Source organism: Notolepis coatsorum (assembly GCF_963971535.1).
Source record: "Notolepis coatsorum genome assembly, chromosome: 10".
Lineage (NCBI taxonomy): Eukaryota > Metazoa > Chordata > Actinopteri > Aulopiformes > Paralepididae > Notolepis > Notolepis coatsorum.
This window is the reverse complement of record NC_140174.1, coordinates 51,785,548-51,803,269: the sequence shown is the minus strand read 5'-3', so window position 1 is coordinate 51,803,269 and position 17,722 is coordinate 51,785,548. Positions and strand designations below refer to the sequence as shown.

The following is a 17,722-nucleotide window of genomic DNA, read 5'->3' as shown; positions in this document are numbered from 1 at the left end:
ATTTATTTTTATTTATTTTTTTTTTACTCGGCGCATGCGCACTCGGTCATGTTGTCGCACAGTGAGTGCGTCATCTTTAAGTGCAGAAGTGTGGCTGACAGAAGTGGGGAAAGCCACACGTTTATCTCTGAATTTGAATTATCTTAGGACAATCGTTGTTTCTCTCTGTCTGTGATTAAATAAGATGTCTTCACTCCTCAAGGTGGACAATGAACTCAAAACTAAGGTAAACACGCAACCACCGAACTTACATGTAACGTTATTATGTGGTATGTTGTGTTGCTACAGTGGCTGCCTGCTAGGACGTTCGCCACACTTGCTAGCGTGATATGGTGTCTCAGATAAGGCCAAACTGACTAGGCCTTTCAGTCACAACCAACCTGTCAAACAGTCGAGTGAGTAGTGCTGTGCCACTAATGACTTAGTCTGCTCTTGGAAAAGAATGAGAACCTATTATAATAAACTATACGCGGAGATGACTAGCTTGCTGTAGTAGTAGTAGACACAAGGCCTAACTAACCTGACCTAACAAGGTAACCAGCAGGCAGCAGTCATAACGGACTTCCTTTGCTTTAGCCAAGACTCCCATAAAACAAGTAATATTTAGTGTAACGTTACAAAACGTTCGCTATAATCTGTTGATTCAGTATCGGAACTGAACATTATAACAGTGCAAAGATGAATAAACACAGCAGCTGTTTAATAAAACAGTGTTCTATTTGGTGGTGTTTTTCATTGTCTGTTTATTTATTTATTATTATTTTTACAGGTTGACGCTTTCAGGGAACGGATTACTGGAGAGGTGAGTGTCTATTCCATTTTGGAATCATTCTCATGCAGAGCGCTGGACAACATTCCACTTTCACTGTCAAACATCTCTGCACAAAGAGGAAGTAAATTAACCAGTGCTACCTATACTCATGTTATTTTCCCTAAACATTTTGAATAAATTATAGTATATTATTGTTCCTCTCATATGTCTTAGTCTCTTTTATATATAAGAACCAAACATTTGTTGAAAAATGTCTGTCTGTGCAGCCTTCTTTATTATCTGTGTCGCAGCCATAACGGTATGGTTTCCTTATGCAGAAAACAGTCTAAGTATTTACTTTTCTGATAACTACATCACTGCATAACTCGTAAATGTTAATTTAAATGTTAATTTCTGGTTATTTGTGATACTCTGTATACACCCAATAAAATTTCTTTCAAACTATTTTGGTTGCAGATGTCCAGATTGTATACAGATTGTCTCTTGGGCAGAGGCATTTAGCAGGCTGTGACATACAGATGTAGAACAGGCTAACAGCTCTCCATTAGGCTGTATGTATGACTGTATCTACTGGTAACCCCTTTCAAAAGAAAATGCCTAATTTCTGTGCTGTGGTAGGGTACAAGTAGGTAAAACACTGGAAAATGGTATTACTATTCTACTGTGACTTGTTCACTAGATCCAGTGATATTTCGTATATAAACACTTAGCAACTGTTGTTAAGCACATAGCAACCATTGTCTCTTCCATTGCCATACACAAAACAATGGTTGCTATATGTTTCAGGCAGCCGTGTTGGAAGACAAAGAACAACCAACATTTCATGCAAGGCCTCTATTGTGTTGGCAAACGCTGCATCAGGAGATAAAGTTGGGTCCATAATCCATTTACAATGTTGATGTTGTCCAGTTGAAAGCGTCTCTATTGCAGTCATGTACTCTGGCAGATGTCATGTTTGAAGACCTAAAGCATGTCTTTCTTCCAGGCAGAGAACCTAGTTGCAAGTTTTTTCCCAAAGAAGTTACTGGAACTCGATCACTTCCTCAAAGTAAGCAACATACTGTGCATTCTGTCATTAACCGTAAGAACGATGAACCAATGCCATTTCTTCACTGCTGACACAGATTTCTTAGATCAACTTTATTAAACTAAAGTCTTTTTGGATAATGATTTCTGATCTGATTTATTACTTTTATTGAACAATATGAACTTGGACCATAAGTTTGGGATTGCTGGACACATTTATGTAAAGGAAAACGTCAACGTTCTTCTCCAGAAATACCAATGTCCTCTCTGCTTTCAGTAGAAAGCTATCCGGCAGCAGGCTAGGCTAGCTTAAAACTCTGGGAGAGGTGTTTTTGGCCAATGCCTAGGCTAGCTGATCCATATCCGCTTCCATTCATTTGTGCTAAGCTAGGCTAGCTTGCAGCCGGATAGCTTTCTACTGAACGCACAGAGGTAATTGGTATCCATCATCTTGTCTGACTCTGGAGAAGACGGATATAATGTTTCCCATATATATTGCCCATAATGTTGGCATGTTCCTTTTTAAAGTATTGTCAAATAAGTTCTGATCCAATTCACTACTTTTATTGAATAGTGAACTTAGACCATACGTTTGTAGTAGCTGGATACATTTATTTAAGATAGAATTTCTTTCTCTCACTATTGGAGAGATCTAGCATCTTTCATGTGTCAAAAAATGCAGGGGGGAAAACGTTAGTTTGCTTTGATTTCTCACATGTTGCACTTTGTTCTTGGCATCATAACATTGTATGGAACATATTCTCCCCATACAGATTACTTATTTTAGGCTGGTTATCGGTCCATAACTGATGTCCTTATGGGTGCATTCATAATTAAATACTAATGACTAACAATGTGTGTGCACTGTGCAGTTTAACTCATTTATCAAATCCATATTTCTTTGCAGTTCATCTCAGATCATATATTCTCATATGCTTTAATTTAATGAAAGTATCTCTATTTGTTTCTCAGGATCCCATCATAAACATATGTGACCTGAAGGAGATCCACTCAGACATCAACCTGACTGTACCAGACCCTATTCTACTCTCCAACCTGCATGACGGACTAGAAGCGGTGAGGCTACGTTTGGAAATAACATGTTTGGCACTGATTACTTCAAGGATCGGTTCACTTTTTGCCCCCCTGACTCCTATCGACCTCCGGAAAACTTGTGTATGAAGTGTGGCAACTGGGCAAAGCTAGAGGAACTTCACTGTCTTTCCCATATCATCATGACTGTTTGATTTGAAGTCATATCGTGTGTCATGTGTGTATTTTGCTTTATGTATATCCATATATTCCTATTTATATGTGTAGGAAGTGAAAGTGGTTAGCTAACTTGCATACTACCACTACTAGAGCTCTGCAATGCGTGTCTTATCGGTCTCTCCTGGGAATCCAGACCCGAAGGCTGTATGGAATTGAGATAAATTGACTGCCAGTCGCTTATTGCTCCGTCTCCTTTGATTCCTGGACAATGTGTCGAGGCGTCAACCGTTTTCCGCTTTTCCACAGGTTCATTCAGCGACCCTCAAAGCACAAACTCAGTTCAAGAAAATTTAGGTTTTACGCAAATGTATTTATTAAAAAACAACAACACAGTAACAGGTATAACAATATAACAAGGAGAATTTGTCTCGAGAACAAGACTGAATGGGTTTCCCATTAACGCACTTTTTTTTGCGTCACCTGTCCAATTAGAAATCGGGGGCCTTGACACAGGATGTGATTTAAATTCTTACCTTCCACCTTTGGTGGTGCTATAACATCATCAATAAATTGTAACCTTGTATACAAAAACAAGCCCCCTCCCCCAGGATGGCTCACATCATCATGAGAACTAGTGATGCACGATATATCGGCTGCCGATATAATATAAAAAAATATTTTTTACATGTTTTGGCCTTAAATAGTTTAAAAATATCAGTAATTTCTGAAAATAAATTACAAAGGTAAAAATAAAATAATGCTTTTTGGAAAATAGCTCTTTATTTGATTATCATAAGTGTTTTCTATACAGAGATATCGACATCGGTAAATATCGGTATCGGCCAGAACAGCAATATTAATATCGGTTATCGGTATCGGCCACAATTTTCACATCGGTGCATCACTAATGAGAACTTTTCTATTGCCCTCAACTATTTACCACTTATCAGGTTTGCTTAGACTCAAGAATCCCATCCATCTGGTTACTGGTATTTTGACAAAGTCCTACAAAGTAACACCATCGTTAGTTGCCTTTCCCTGGAGTCTTGCTCTGCATTTTCTTTCCGCTAGCATTCCATTGAGGACTGTTTTCCCCACTGTCCCATGACATTCACTCAGTCCAATTCTAGTCGGTATATTCAAATAAATCATTATACACTTTTCTTAATAAAAAGAGTTTGTAACGTAGTGGGTCCTCTCTCTCCCTGGTGTGATTAGCAGCATTGTGGTGGAATTGTAGACAGTTATTGATATGTTCACTAATTTATGGTTTGAATTAGGCCACCTCTTTACTACATTGAGTTATCTGTGAGACTTACTGTCATCATGACTCTGTACAAAGCGTTGGTATAAAATGTAAATAGTTTGAGTTTTCTTTATTTTGTTTATAGCAAAATGCCAAAAAGAGGAAGCTGGAGGATGGAACTGGGGAAGACAAGGGTAAGTATGAGACTTGGTAAACAAGAGGGTCAATTCATAATGTTTGATTACATCATCATCGCAGACATCTTGATAGGCAAATGACAGGTGATTGTAATCGGATAACAAGGGGGTCATCATTAAATGTTGTTTTGCATTGCGCCAAATTGACCCATCTCAAACCCTGCCCTTTTTTATTGACCCTCCAATCACAGCTGTTGCTCGAGGGAACAGTTGTGATTGGAGAATCAAGAAAAGAGAGTGGAGCTTGAGATGGGTCAATTGGTAGGAAATGCATGTCATGAGAATATGATCAATAGAGTCTGATTAGTTGCTAAAACTAAAATTTTTGATCAGGTATAAAGTCATTACTTTTAATGAACAGTATAGACTTGGATCATCATTTGGAGTCATTGGACAATAATTATTGAGATATAATAAGATAAGAGATTCCTTTATTGATGGAGATTTGGGCGTCATAGCAGCATGGGGGAGGGGAGGTACAGGTATGGCCACTGTAATAGTAGAAATACATAAATATAGGCATTATAATAAAGATAAAAATAAACAGTGTAAATATGATTAACTCTGAATAAAAGAATATGATTAAATAAACAGTGTAATCAAAGGTGCAGATGAGGGTCTGTATGTCTGCCCGATTAGTTATATTATATGTTACAATAGATATGGGCAATAAAACACTTGGGGGCGAATTCACAAAGGGATTGCGTGGCTTTTTCTGACGCTGTGTGTGCAAATAGCCCCAAAACAAACCGTGCTATTCACAAAGCACTCGCAAAGAGTGAAATACCGTGCTAACTGCGTTGCCATCATCATTGCGTCTGTGCGTCCGTGCTATTTGCGGGTATTTAAATGAGGTAATATGGGTGGAAAATGTGCCCCTTCTATGCAAAAGAGCCACATTGCAAAAACTCAACACTCATGCAACAAATGGGTCCTTAACTCATTCAGCCCCAGCTATTACCCTCATCCCTGTAGTCAATGCGCCAGCTTTCCATTGCCTATTTTCACTGTGCGTCACGATGTTTGCAGAGCTATATCTATATTATACATGTAGCTATGGAGACAATACTATGGCTCATTTGACAGTCACTATCTCTCGTCCAACATGTAAAAAACAATTACATTTTTTTCATGTATACGTTCACGGTTTATCCCGTGGTGAATATTGTATATTTTCAGAGTGATCCGGGCTAATTCCTGAAAAGCTGAGTTATGGAGCGCTATGTGAATTTTGCTAAAGTCGTTTGCGTTGCTTGCCTGGACACGTTACTATTTCAAAATCAAAGGTATATAATAGTGGTGGGGGAATACGTAGTAGTATCGCGATACTTTGCGTGGTGACGCCAAGTATCGATATTTATTTATAAAGAAAAAAAATGAGTTTGTTAACTCATTGGGGGCCAACAGCAGAGGGCTCTGATGGCCCGTCAAGCGCCAGTGCTTTATTCAATGTAGGGATAGCTTTACTTGCGAGTGCTTAAAATATATGAAATAATATAGCTATGGATCTAATTAACACGTTGATTGTCAGTGAGTTGCTTCCAGTCAACATGCACGAAACAGATAATTCTTTCATACATACATTTCCGTTTTATACCGTGGTGAATATGAATATATTTCTAGAGCGTTCTGTCTAATCTCAATAAACTCCAGCAAAATCGAGCTTCAATGTATTTCAATGTATCATGCACAAACAGAAGCGGGGTCTGAAATCGCTTCTCCGTACTTTGGTCGGCGCGAACCGCACACACACACGCTCCGATGGCGGTGAAAGAAACATCTGATCAACCCAAGATTGGTAACATAGAGTCCTTACCTCACATCTGATGTAATGCAAAAAGATTAATCCAATTCCTGATCGCCATTCCAAATATTGATTGTGTTTATTGATCCAACATAGTGTTGTCACGATACTGGAATTTCGACTTCGATACGATACCTTGAAAAGTATCGATACTTTCGATACTTTCAATACCAAAAAAAAAAAAATTATAATTTTTTTTTTATTATATATATATATATTTTTTTTTAACAATTTTTGCTTTTGTTGCTGGTTGATTCTCCTCAGCTTCTCTCTGGTACTATACGAGAAGATAAATACACTTTTAAAACCCTTTGTTTATCTTTAGATCAGAGAGAGAAAGAGAGAGTGGCTGCTGGAGATTTTAGGTCTACTGAGCGCACCTTCCTAGTTATGACGAGAGAGAGAGAGCGAGAGCGAGAGAGAGATTTCTCCGGAGCATTTATTAACGTTACGCGTGTACTGGTGTAGGATGGGCTCCGGCTCCGCTCGACCGAACGTTGGCAACGGGGTAGTTGTGTCGAGTTCATGCGTGTACTGGTGTAGTGGGCTCGGCTTGACGTTACTCCGTTTCCATGAAGTAATAGGTGGCCAGCTAGCTAGCATTAAGCTAACGGAGGAACGACAGCTAACGTTAGCTAATAATAGCGTTGTTTACAAACTGAAGACAGGGCTGCCTGCCCGGCTGTGAGGGGGAGGAGGAAGAGAGAGAGAGAGAGAGAGAGATTTCTCCGGAGCTATGGCTATGCTCGGAGCATTTATTAACGTTACATAGCATAGCATAGCTCCGGAGAAATCTCTCTCTCTCTCTCTTCCTCCTCCCCCTCACAGCCGGGCAGCGCAGCCCTGTCTTCAGTTTGTAAACAACGCTATTATTAGCTAACGTTAGCTGTCGTTCCTCCGTTAGCTTAATGCTAGCTAGCTGGCCACCTATTACTTCATGGAAACGGAGTAACGTCAAGCCGAGCCCACTACACCAGTACACGCATGAACTCGACACAACTACCCCGTTGCCAACGTTCGGTCGAGCGGAGCCCATCCTACACCAGTACACGCGTAACGTTAATAAATGCTCCGGCCAGCTGGTACCGATACTGCAGAAAGTATCGGTACTTCGGGAAATGAGTATTGAAGCCGTTTTAAATATTCAGTATCGATATGTATCGATACTTCGATATTTTTGACAACACTAATCCAACGTTATATGTCCAAAACACATAATCCACCCTGCTCCGAGTGTCCCCAGTCCATGTGTGATAAACGTTACTCTTGCCTGAGAAGGAAAACCTGGACCGGACTTCTTAGATCGATGCACAGCCCCAGCCGCGTGAACACTTAAGGTAACCTACATGCGTTCAGCGTTTCTCGGATTGGCCACGACGCCCATGTGACCGCGGCAGAGCGAGAGAGCGGCAGAGCGGAAATAGGCTGCTGCTCCGGCGAAAGAAAGACAGGCATTCTATTGCCATGCTCTAAGACAAACTCTAACCTTAACCAACTCCGAAAGAATGCCTAAACTTAACCCTAACCTTAACCAACTCCGAAAGAATGCCTAAACTTAACCGGCGACATTTATATAGAGAGGCGATAAATTAATTAAACGTAAAAAAAAAAAAAATTTAAGTGATTCGAACTTGTCACCAACTGGACCGCAGGCTCCACAGCAAGCTGAGGAACGAGTTGAGCTAACCGGTGATGTTAAAACGGGGGGGATTGCGTATGCATAATGCCGCGGCAACCTGCGCGCCGCTCTGCCGCTGCCGCGGGGGCGTGCTAGGCGTGGTCACGTGGGACGCTGAACGCAAGTAGGTTGCCTTAATGAATGAAGCGCCCCAGCCAGAGGGATTCCAATGATGTGGAATACCAGCCGGGAGGCGTAGGCGGCGGTATTTGCCCTTTGCGAGCTCAGACCCATTCCCAATGATAACTTGAGGCTGGATGGATGAAAAATGAATGGATATAGCTAATAAAAGAAATAACGATTAAAACCCGAGATTTCTCGGGTTTGGCGCATGGCGAGTTAACTCGAGATATCTCGGGTCTGGCCCCGAATGTGTTAACTACAACAAGCAATGCTGTTTGTTATTTAAGATGAGGTCGGACTCGGCACTGACAGATGCGTGTTCATTGTGCTGCTTTTATGAAGCCTCAAATGACTGCTTACAATATTTCATGAAAGCAAAGTGTTTCGTTTGTCTAAGATTTAAAAAGGTTTAATCTGCAGTGCCGCTCGGTGACATTGAGTAGGTTATTAAAATGGAATAAAAGCCAAAACACCCTTGCCACGGACATGTCTGTGGTTGGCCCTCTACCGTTGGATCCGAAACACGGACATGTCCGTGGTTGGCCGGGAACCAGTTAAGTGAAGTTTGGTGAAAAAGCATGTTATTGCACTATTAATCCCAATAGGGACATTCATCTTTGTTTGATCAAGAATAACCTTTTATATATATATTATTATTATTTATTTTTTAAATGAAGATTGGTGAAAGTTAGGTTTGCACTTCAACTTTTTGTGTCAAATAAAAACAAAGGTTATTTGTATGATTTCTAGTTCTCAAGAGAAAGAAATCGATTAAAATCGTAATTGGCTCTACCTTGTACCTCTCCACAGCATTGCGTACTGGTGTCGTCATCCGACTCTGACTCTGATCCCATCAGTAGAAGGGCTGTTTTCCCATTTAATTAACGTTATTAAGCTAACGTTAGCTAATCGTCGGACATAACGTTAGCTCCCTAGGCTGAATGAATGAATGAATGAAAACTTTATTTAACAGATTGCAGAATGGGTACAATACAGTACGGCTCAATACATACAATTGTTAAGGGGATGCAGACCTGAGAAAGACGTTTGTCTTGACTACTCCGCAGTCAGGACAGAAGAGTAGGATAAGGATGTGACGTCAGTAAACAAGCCGCAAGCCGGTAAACAAGCCCCCCCCCCCCCCCCCCACACACACACGCACAGTCACACACACAGAGTAATTCGACCAGGTATACATCAGCTAATGTAATTGGCTCCCAGACCCAACTTTGAGAATAGATTAACGTCGGTAATCTTTTTATCGCGCGATAAGAGTCCGCCGTTAACTTAGCCCGGTAACGGCGTTAACGGCCCGGCCTTAACCCATTCCGTGCCAACCACGAGTATAGTCGGGTTAACTAGCCAACCGTTCCGTGCCAATCACGAGTATAGTCGGGTTTTAATCGTTATTTCTTTTATTAGCGATATCCATTCATTTTTATCCATCCAACCTGATGTTATCATTGGGAATGGGTCTGAGCTTGCAAAAGGGCAAATACCGCCGCCTATCGTCTCCCAGATGGTATTGCACATCATTGGATTGGATTGGCTGGGAATGTGCATCGAAAAAATAACTCTGGTCCGGGTTTCCCTTCTCGGGCAAGCAGTATCGTGTTACTACATTGACTGAGGACACTCAGAGCAACGTCGATTCTGATGTGATGTAAGGAATTTATCTTACGAATCTTGGGTTAATCAGATGTTCCTATCACCGCGGTCAGAGCATGCGTGTGTGTGACGTTAGCGCTGAGCAAGTCACGAATAAGTGATTTTTCAGCCCGCTTTTGTATCGTGCATAAGGACGATAATCTAGCGTTTATTTGAAAACTATTCATAAATCCCAAAAAGAATATTCCAATTGTCTGATCGCGATTTCCAGTATTGATGTCCATCGGGTCCCTGACATAAAACGGCACAAAATATGCATGAAGTGTGCTGAACGTGTTTCAAAGTGCTCTGCCTAAATTCTCCGCCCGGACCATATACAATGTAACACACGGTGTGAAATAAGGTTTCAAATGGTAGGCGATACAGGATTCGGCCGGTATTGCACTCTCGGGGTCTCAGAATGAGTTCCAATGATACACGGAGTTCCGTGAGACTGTATAGGATATTAAAATCGAAAAAAAGGAAAACAGACCAAATAACATATATATACGTGATTGGCACTCAACGGTTGGTGAGCAAACACGTGTGTGTGTATATATATATACGTTAATACCTTAGTGTTAAGATGGAGCACATAGCGGGATATATATGTATGAATATATACCATGAGTACGTAAAGTAACCAGTATACACAAGGTACGCTAATACATTTATCTCCATTCGAGAATTAACATGTAAAAAATAGGGATGTTCGATATTGGCTTTTTTACCGATATCCGATATACCGATATTGTCCAACTCTTAATTTCCGATACCGATATCAACCGATACCGATATATGCGGGGTTCCCCCCCCCCAAAAAAACGGAATAATTTCAGGTAATTAACATTACATATCTCTTGTCGTGGAATTAACACAACATTATGCATACTTTTTACAATAAATAAAATAAGAATTTGTCCTTACTTGCTTGCCTGGGTAAATAAAGGTTAAATAAATCTAAAAAAGAAAATTGAAAACCGGTACCGATAATTTCCGATATTACATTTTAGTGCCAATATCGGTAGGCCGATAATATCGGACATCCCTAGTAAAAAATGCAGCAAATTAAGTCACTTTGCTTTGATTTCTGGCATGTTAGACTTGTTTTTTGGTATTCGATTTTAGTATCTGGGAAATTCTCATACTGCTGCTCTGTTTTAACCTCGGACTGATATCTTGTATACTAAACATGTGGGGTCTGTTACACCAGGTGGTCAATGTCGGATATATCTGTGCATCCCTAGTCTTGTCAGAAGACGACCTTGTGTCAGAAAGATTTCACTGTATTATGATGGTCCCTACCTGCTTGTGTTTGCAACTAACCCCCCCCCCCCTCCTTCTTGACTACAGTGACTGGCACCAAGGTCTTCGTCATGCCAGGCGGTATGATGAAGAGCAACGGCAAGCTTGTCGACCTGATCGAGAAAGTGAAGCCGGAGATCAGGACTCTCATCGAGAAATGTAACACAGTGAGTAGTGTCTCTCCATTCAGTAAGACAGTGAGTAGTGTCTCTCCATTCAGTAACACAGTGAGTAGTGTCTCTCCATTCAGTAACACAGTGAGGAATCTCTCCATTCAGTAACAGTGAGGAGTCTCTCCATTCAGTAACAGTGAGTAGTGTCTCTCTAGTTCAGTAATACAGTGAGTAGTGTCTCTCTAGTTCAGTAACGCAGTGAGTAGTGTCTCTCTAGTTCAGTAACGCAGTGAGTAGTGTCTCTCCATTTAATAACACAGTGAGTAGTATTTCGTATACGGAAATACACACCAGTAGACCATAGTAGCCTGAAAAATACTACTTCAGAATCAGAAAGACCTTATTCGTCAAATACAAAAATAATTTACAGGAATTTAGTCTTGGTGACAACCATTGTATTCAACAACTTTCAAGTTCCACAGTATGACAGACACCACATCATACAATGACAAACAGACACCTGGCATGTAGTACACATTGACAGAACAGCAGCAGACAATGTGTAACACACTCTGTATATTTGATACTATGTACAGTACATCAGACTTGCTGTCTGGTGCAGTGCTTTGACTGGGGCCATTTAGCTACCTAGCTCCAATATCAGTTTGAATATGCATCACGTTTATTGGGAGCGTCTATATTATTATTCTGCAGGTCAAAATGTGGGTCCAGCTGCTTATCCCAAGGATAGAAGATGGAAACAACTTTGGGGTGTCGATCCAGGAGGAGACGGTAGCTGAACTCAGAACAGTGGAGGGGGAAGCGGCGTCTTACCTCGACCAGATATCAAGGTATTATATTATAGAAGTTCCTCACTGAAGGAAGTATCTTACCTCGACTTACCTTAATAAGTAATGTAATATGCAACGTGAGAAAACTGTCTCGATCTGCAAGTGCATTTGCGCTGCAGCTCTTTTATAATTGCATATGTATTTATGTTGAGTGGTTTAAGATGAGTTATTTTGAATGTGATTCATTCATTGCGCACTAGTTTCAAAATGCACTACCTCTATTCTATAAGAGAATCCATAATGCAGCGAAGTCTGTGACAGATGGGGGGCGATTAGGGGTAGACGCAAGCTATTTACCTGACTGCTTAAGGTGTTAAAATGCTATAGGTTTGAGCTCTCCTCCTCCTTTGGAATGCAGCTTCCATCGCCACCGCACAATTATAAGGAGCTGGCGGGGCGTTAGAGAGTGCGCTTCCAGTGTCTGAATGAGTGATGTACTTTAACACTTTCAGAGCCCTTGCTTAACCTTGATTTACCGGTTGAATGCCCACCATCCACTTCAATGTTAGCATTAAAAACGCCTAATCTATGTTTTAAATTATGGCTATGTGTCTAATCTGCCCGTCGCTTATCAATGACTCGTTTTCCAGTCAACATTGTCGAAGCGGATTGTTTTTTTATCGGTTCATTTTCGTTTTATAGCATTTTGAAAAGCCCGCGTTTTCAAGGAAAATATAAAGATTCCATGATAAAATACATTTACTGGAATATTCTAGAATACACAAAAACGTTGTAATTTTTCTGCCTATTTATGAATAGTTTTCAAATAAACGCTAGATTATCGATAGTGTGTACGTATGCACGCTAGAGACGCAATCTGAAAAATCGATTCTCTTATTTCCTCATCAGCGATCGCGCACAAACACACATCACACATAGGGCAAACGCTGAGATCTCAGCGAATACAACTCTGATTATCCAAAGACTGGTAAAATAGATTCCTTACCTCAGATCAGATGTTCTCCAAAAAGATCATTCCAATTCCTGATCGCCATTCCAAATATCAATCACGCTTATTGATTGAGTATTGGCTGCTGTAAATGTATATTCCAGCCTGATTCCCGTCCCGCGATGACTTCTATGTTGATCAGACTGCTCGCCAGTTCAAGGAACCAGCTGGCTCCGCCCCTACAGATCCCAGGTTGCAGTTACACAGGGATAGACGATAGGGGGCGCTTTTATCCATTCTGAGCTCCTGTAGGGGCTGCTGTAGCAATGGGAGACTCGGTTGATGAAATATGATTTCAGCTAATAAAACGATATTTGTCGTTGTGGGCACTCAGTGGGGGGCCTAATAAAACGAGATGTCGTCCGTGGCACTGAAAGTGTTGAGCAGGAGTTCTGCTGCTATCGCCTGCAATCTAAGAGCACCTCTCCATGCATTCAGGAATCCAGGGAGAACTATCGTAGGGTTCCTCTTACGAACTGCTTCAATGTAAATGTCTCGGAGCGTGTCCGCGCACACACACCAAGCAGCCTGCTGCATCGTTAATAAACTGGAATTTATATGGAATTCGTTAAACTTATCCTTTGTGTCGTCATTTATTTATTTATATATTTAAAATTGTAAGCATTTTATGAGCAAACGGAATTCGTTAAATTGGACATTTGAAAACTGTCTCGATTTGCAAGCACATTCATGCTGCATATTCAAGCTGAGAACACAACCCTCTGCACTGGTTTCTCCCCTCCCCTTTTCCTAGAGACGAAAAGTAACATGGTGTAACCCGAGCGCCCCTACTGGTTGATACCGTTAATACAGCAAGGGCTACATCTGTACAAAGTTTTAGTTGTGGGTCAACTGTAATTATAATAATCCCTACCTATTTCCTTGGTATTTCTCTGAGGATGTCTAAATAACCTCTTCCTCTTATCTTCTCCTCCTAGATACTACATCACAAGAGCGAAGCTGGTGTCTAAAATAGCAAAATACCCACACGTGGTAAGTGAATAACAATTGACCTATTTCAAACCTTGCCCTCTTTTTTTCTTTTGATCCTCCAATCACAACTGTTGCTTTGGGAAGCAACAGTTTATTCGAGGATCAAGAAAAGAGGGCAGGGCTTGAGAGAGGTCAATTTAAGTACAGACTAATCAAAATATGTGTACAGTAAAAGGGCCCGGCCTCTTCCATGATATTATTTTATGAAGATAATAGGATAGAAAGGATTATATAATAATGATATAACACCAGAGACAGTCTATATAATGAGGAGACGGAGCACTCTGGGAGTTTTGAATGGAGACATTTGTAATGCCAAGGATGACTGCTGCAACAAAACTATTTGCTACAAAACAAATGTATTCAGAGAAAATGAAAGCAATGTGATGTTTATGTTGAGTAAAATGATAAATACTGCATTTTGAGGTGAAATGTGAGCCGACTTCTCTTGGGAGAGACTAACCCCTCTGATTTGTTTTTAGGAGGACTACCGACGTACAGTAACCGAGATAGATGAGAAGGAATACATCAGTCTGAAGATCATAGCGTCAGAGCTGAGAAATCAATATGTAAGTTGAGGCCATTTAGCTCGTTTTCAAGTTCTTCCAGCCTCTCATTCGTTACCTCTTATATGAATAGTGCAAATGTTGAATTAAAGGACCATAATCGTGTAAATATGAGATTTAGCCTGTTTACTCATTGACACACATATTTTACCTTATCCTGAACATGGCTTACCTTTTTTAATATGTAAATGTTTTGCTTTGTTGACAAAGAAAAATACTAACTGTATGGTGATAAACCATAGAAGACACCTACCCAACTCTCGTATCTCTCTATCTCTCTCTTCCTTTCTGGTCCATGGGTTTCTTGACGAGAAGCTACTTGGGATGGGCAAAACTCACAAAATGACTATTCGATAGTCACTAGTGGGAACTATTCGATTACTCTTTTTCTTTTACCAAACTGTAAAAACAGTAGTACATGAAACAAGGCGGGGCTCGCAACTCACTTTTGATGCTCCCAAGGTAGCAGATACAACGTTTCGACTGCTTCGACTTCAAAATGTTGTATCTGCTATTTTGTCACAATTAAAACACCTTGGAGCATCAAAAGTGAGTTGCGAGCCCCGCCTTGTTTCAACTATTCGATTACTAACATAGGTTAACATATGATTTAGTTTTTATTTAATAGCGAACATGACAAAATCAAACAAGCGAGCTAGCTGGCTGCTGTCATTGCTAACAGCTAGATATTTGGGAATCGCAGCAGGCTAATGTTATTTCCAGGGACAAAAGCATTCATTTTGAAAGTTACATTGTTAATTCTTGAAATATCTGAGCTTCCACACTAACGTATGGTTTTGTTTTGACTTAATAGCAAACATGAGATAAACAAGCAAGCTAGCTGGCTGCTGTCATTGCTAACAGCTAACGCTAGCGGATGGAGCTAACATATTTCGGGAACAAAAGCATTAATTCTGAAAGTTACATCACTGATGCTTGAAATGTGTGAACTTAGTGAACATGGCAAACATACAAAACGTTGCTACCATGTCTCTCTTGCTTTCTCCCAGCTGTTAACAGACTGTTTTGCTACCCAGCTAGAAAGCTGTACCCAGCATGCTGTTCAGTGGTGTAACAATTAATAGGATCCCGATCCCCTGACGTCTGACGTCACTGGTTGTTCCACCCGTATAGTGATTTATCATTGGAAAAATGGATTCTCGGCTATTGTAACAATTCTGCTGCATGGAAATTGAAAAGCTTTCCATTTTTGCACAAAATGAGTTCCCTTCTATCACTAACATTATTGTTTAAACATTTTAGCTTGAAATAAAATTTTGCGATTGTTTTTTTATGATTAATTGCAAATATTTTCATGTTGAGCTATAGATTGTGAATGAATAAGCACAGAAAGGTACACCATGCCAATGTTAATGCTTTATTTGTTTTAAACGAGGCGATTTAGAAATGGGCAATGGGGAAATACATTGCGTTGGACAGAGGGTGGAACATGAAAAACGGAAATGACGTAACCACTACACCTCCCTATACACTACACTACACATTGTAGGTGCCGGTAAAAACAAGGGAAATATATTTTTATATTTCTATGCCCATCCCTAGAAGCTACCTCTTTGTTAGCGTGACGAGGAGACATAATTAGAATGTAATATTTATTGTCACCTCATCACATACAGAGCAGATGAGTGTAATTCTCTGGTTTGGTTCCTCAACCTCACAGCAGCAATGATAATAGAAGTGAAACCAGAAGCGGTACAAAGCGGCAGCATAATACTGTATGTGATTCAGAATCAAGCTGTGCCATTTTTGCGTCTTGATTTTCTGCAGGTAACGTTACACGACATGATTCTGAAGAACATTGAGAAGATCAAGAAGCCTAGAAGCAGTAACACCGAAGCATTATACTGATGCTCCGACCTCCACAATCTCCACCTTCCATCCTCTGTGTCTCTCTCTCACTCTCACTCTCTCTCTCTCTCTCTCTCTCCTGCCATGCCGTCGAGCTTGCCTCGCCCCCGGTCCCGAGGAGTCGAGCTAGAATCCTCGCCATGTTCACACACAATCAGTACAACCCTAGTCCAGAACCATAGCCTCCGTAGATGAACGAGAAGAAGAAGAGAGAGGAAAAAACAGACAAACATTTTCATTTTCTTTTGTTTTGAACTGTAAAATATTGTCCTTGTTTTAAAAACCCTTTGATGAAATACTTTAATGAAATGGATGGAGAGATGGGTCCCGGAGATGGGAAAAGCCCTTATGTATTTTTAAAATTTAATTAAAAACATTTTTGTCCATGGATGTTTTGTGAAACCATGTTATTTATGGCTCTGTTTGGGTAAAGTTGTGTTTATTCAGACTGCTTCAGTGAATGTGTTTTGTCTTTTCTTTCTTTTGCCTCAAGATCCACATTATATCACAAGGTTAGTCTTTTTTAGCTCTTCGTTGTAATCTTCTCAAATGCGTTTTTGATCGTAACGCCGTACATGAGTAGCTGTTTGGTCTTCACACTGAATGTTGCAGGGCAGTCCTGCGAAGGATCAGACAGAATAGTAATTTCTCATTGCAAATGTCATTATTCACCAGAGCATCTCTTTGTTTCAAGGAAATCATTTTAACCCTTTCACTGCCACACTACCAAACGGTTAACCCTTTCACTGTGATAATACACAGAAGGTTAACCCTTTCACTGCCACGGTAACCGTCGGTAGTGTGATAGTAAAGGGTTAACCTTCTGTAGTGTGGCAGTGAAAGGGTTGATGAATAAAAAACCTTTTTGATAAGAGATTGATTTTGCACATTCATGTTTTTGTTCAATTGCTGGTAGAAATGTCGGGTGGATATTTCATTTGTTTGCTTTTCACAAGTGAAATGTTGCCATAACGCCAAGTTGTCATTTTATGGAAGTACTATGGAAGATCAGTAATGTCGTTTTCTGTGATCTGTAGGTGTCACTATATGGTCTGTTATTGTAGATCAAAGTTCCTGTGTAATAAATGGAAAGGCCTTTATTTATTTATTTTGCAGAATGAACAGTAAGTAACAGTAAAGATGGCCATGATGCTGCATATTAGCTGGAATTGACAAACACCTTTTCTACTGACCTACTGTACCAACAGATTTAGACAGTACTATGGACAGCAGTCACTCATGTTAATGCGTTATTAACACTATTTTAACCCCACTATTTATTTTAATGCATGGCACGATTAACTAATTCCGTGCCAATCACGATGAGTCGGGTTAACTCGCCATCGCTTGCGTGCCAATCACGAGTATAGT

The 17,722-nt window shown here is 40.4% G+C and overlaps 1 protein-coding gene across 1 annotated transcript; it reads left to right on the top strand.

The window, feature by feature from the left end:
* The first annotated feature begins 77 nt into the window (after positions 1-77).
* Positions 78-16,741, top strand: psme3 (proteasome activator subunit 3). Its single transcript, XM_084322375.1, has 10 exons — positions 78-226; positions 770-802; positions 1,758-1,820; positions 2,771-2,875; positions 4,402-4,450; positions 11,059-11,177; positions 11,838-11,974; positions 13,862-13,916; positions 14,399-14,485; positions 16,271-16,741. The coding sequence occupies exons 1-10, from the start codon at positions 185-187 to the stop codon at positions 16,349-16,351; spliced, it is 771 nt and encodes a 256-aa protein (XP_084178501.1). The 5' UTR covers positions 78-184; the 3' UTR covers positions 16,352-16,741.
* Positions 16,742-17,722: the final 981 nt, after the last annotated feature.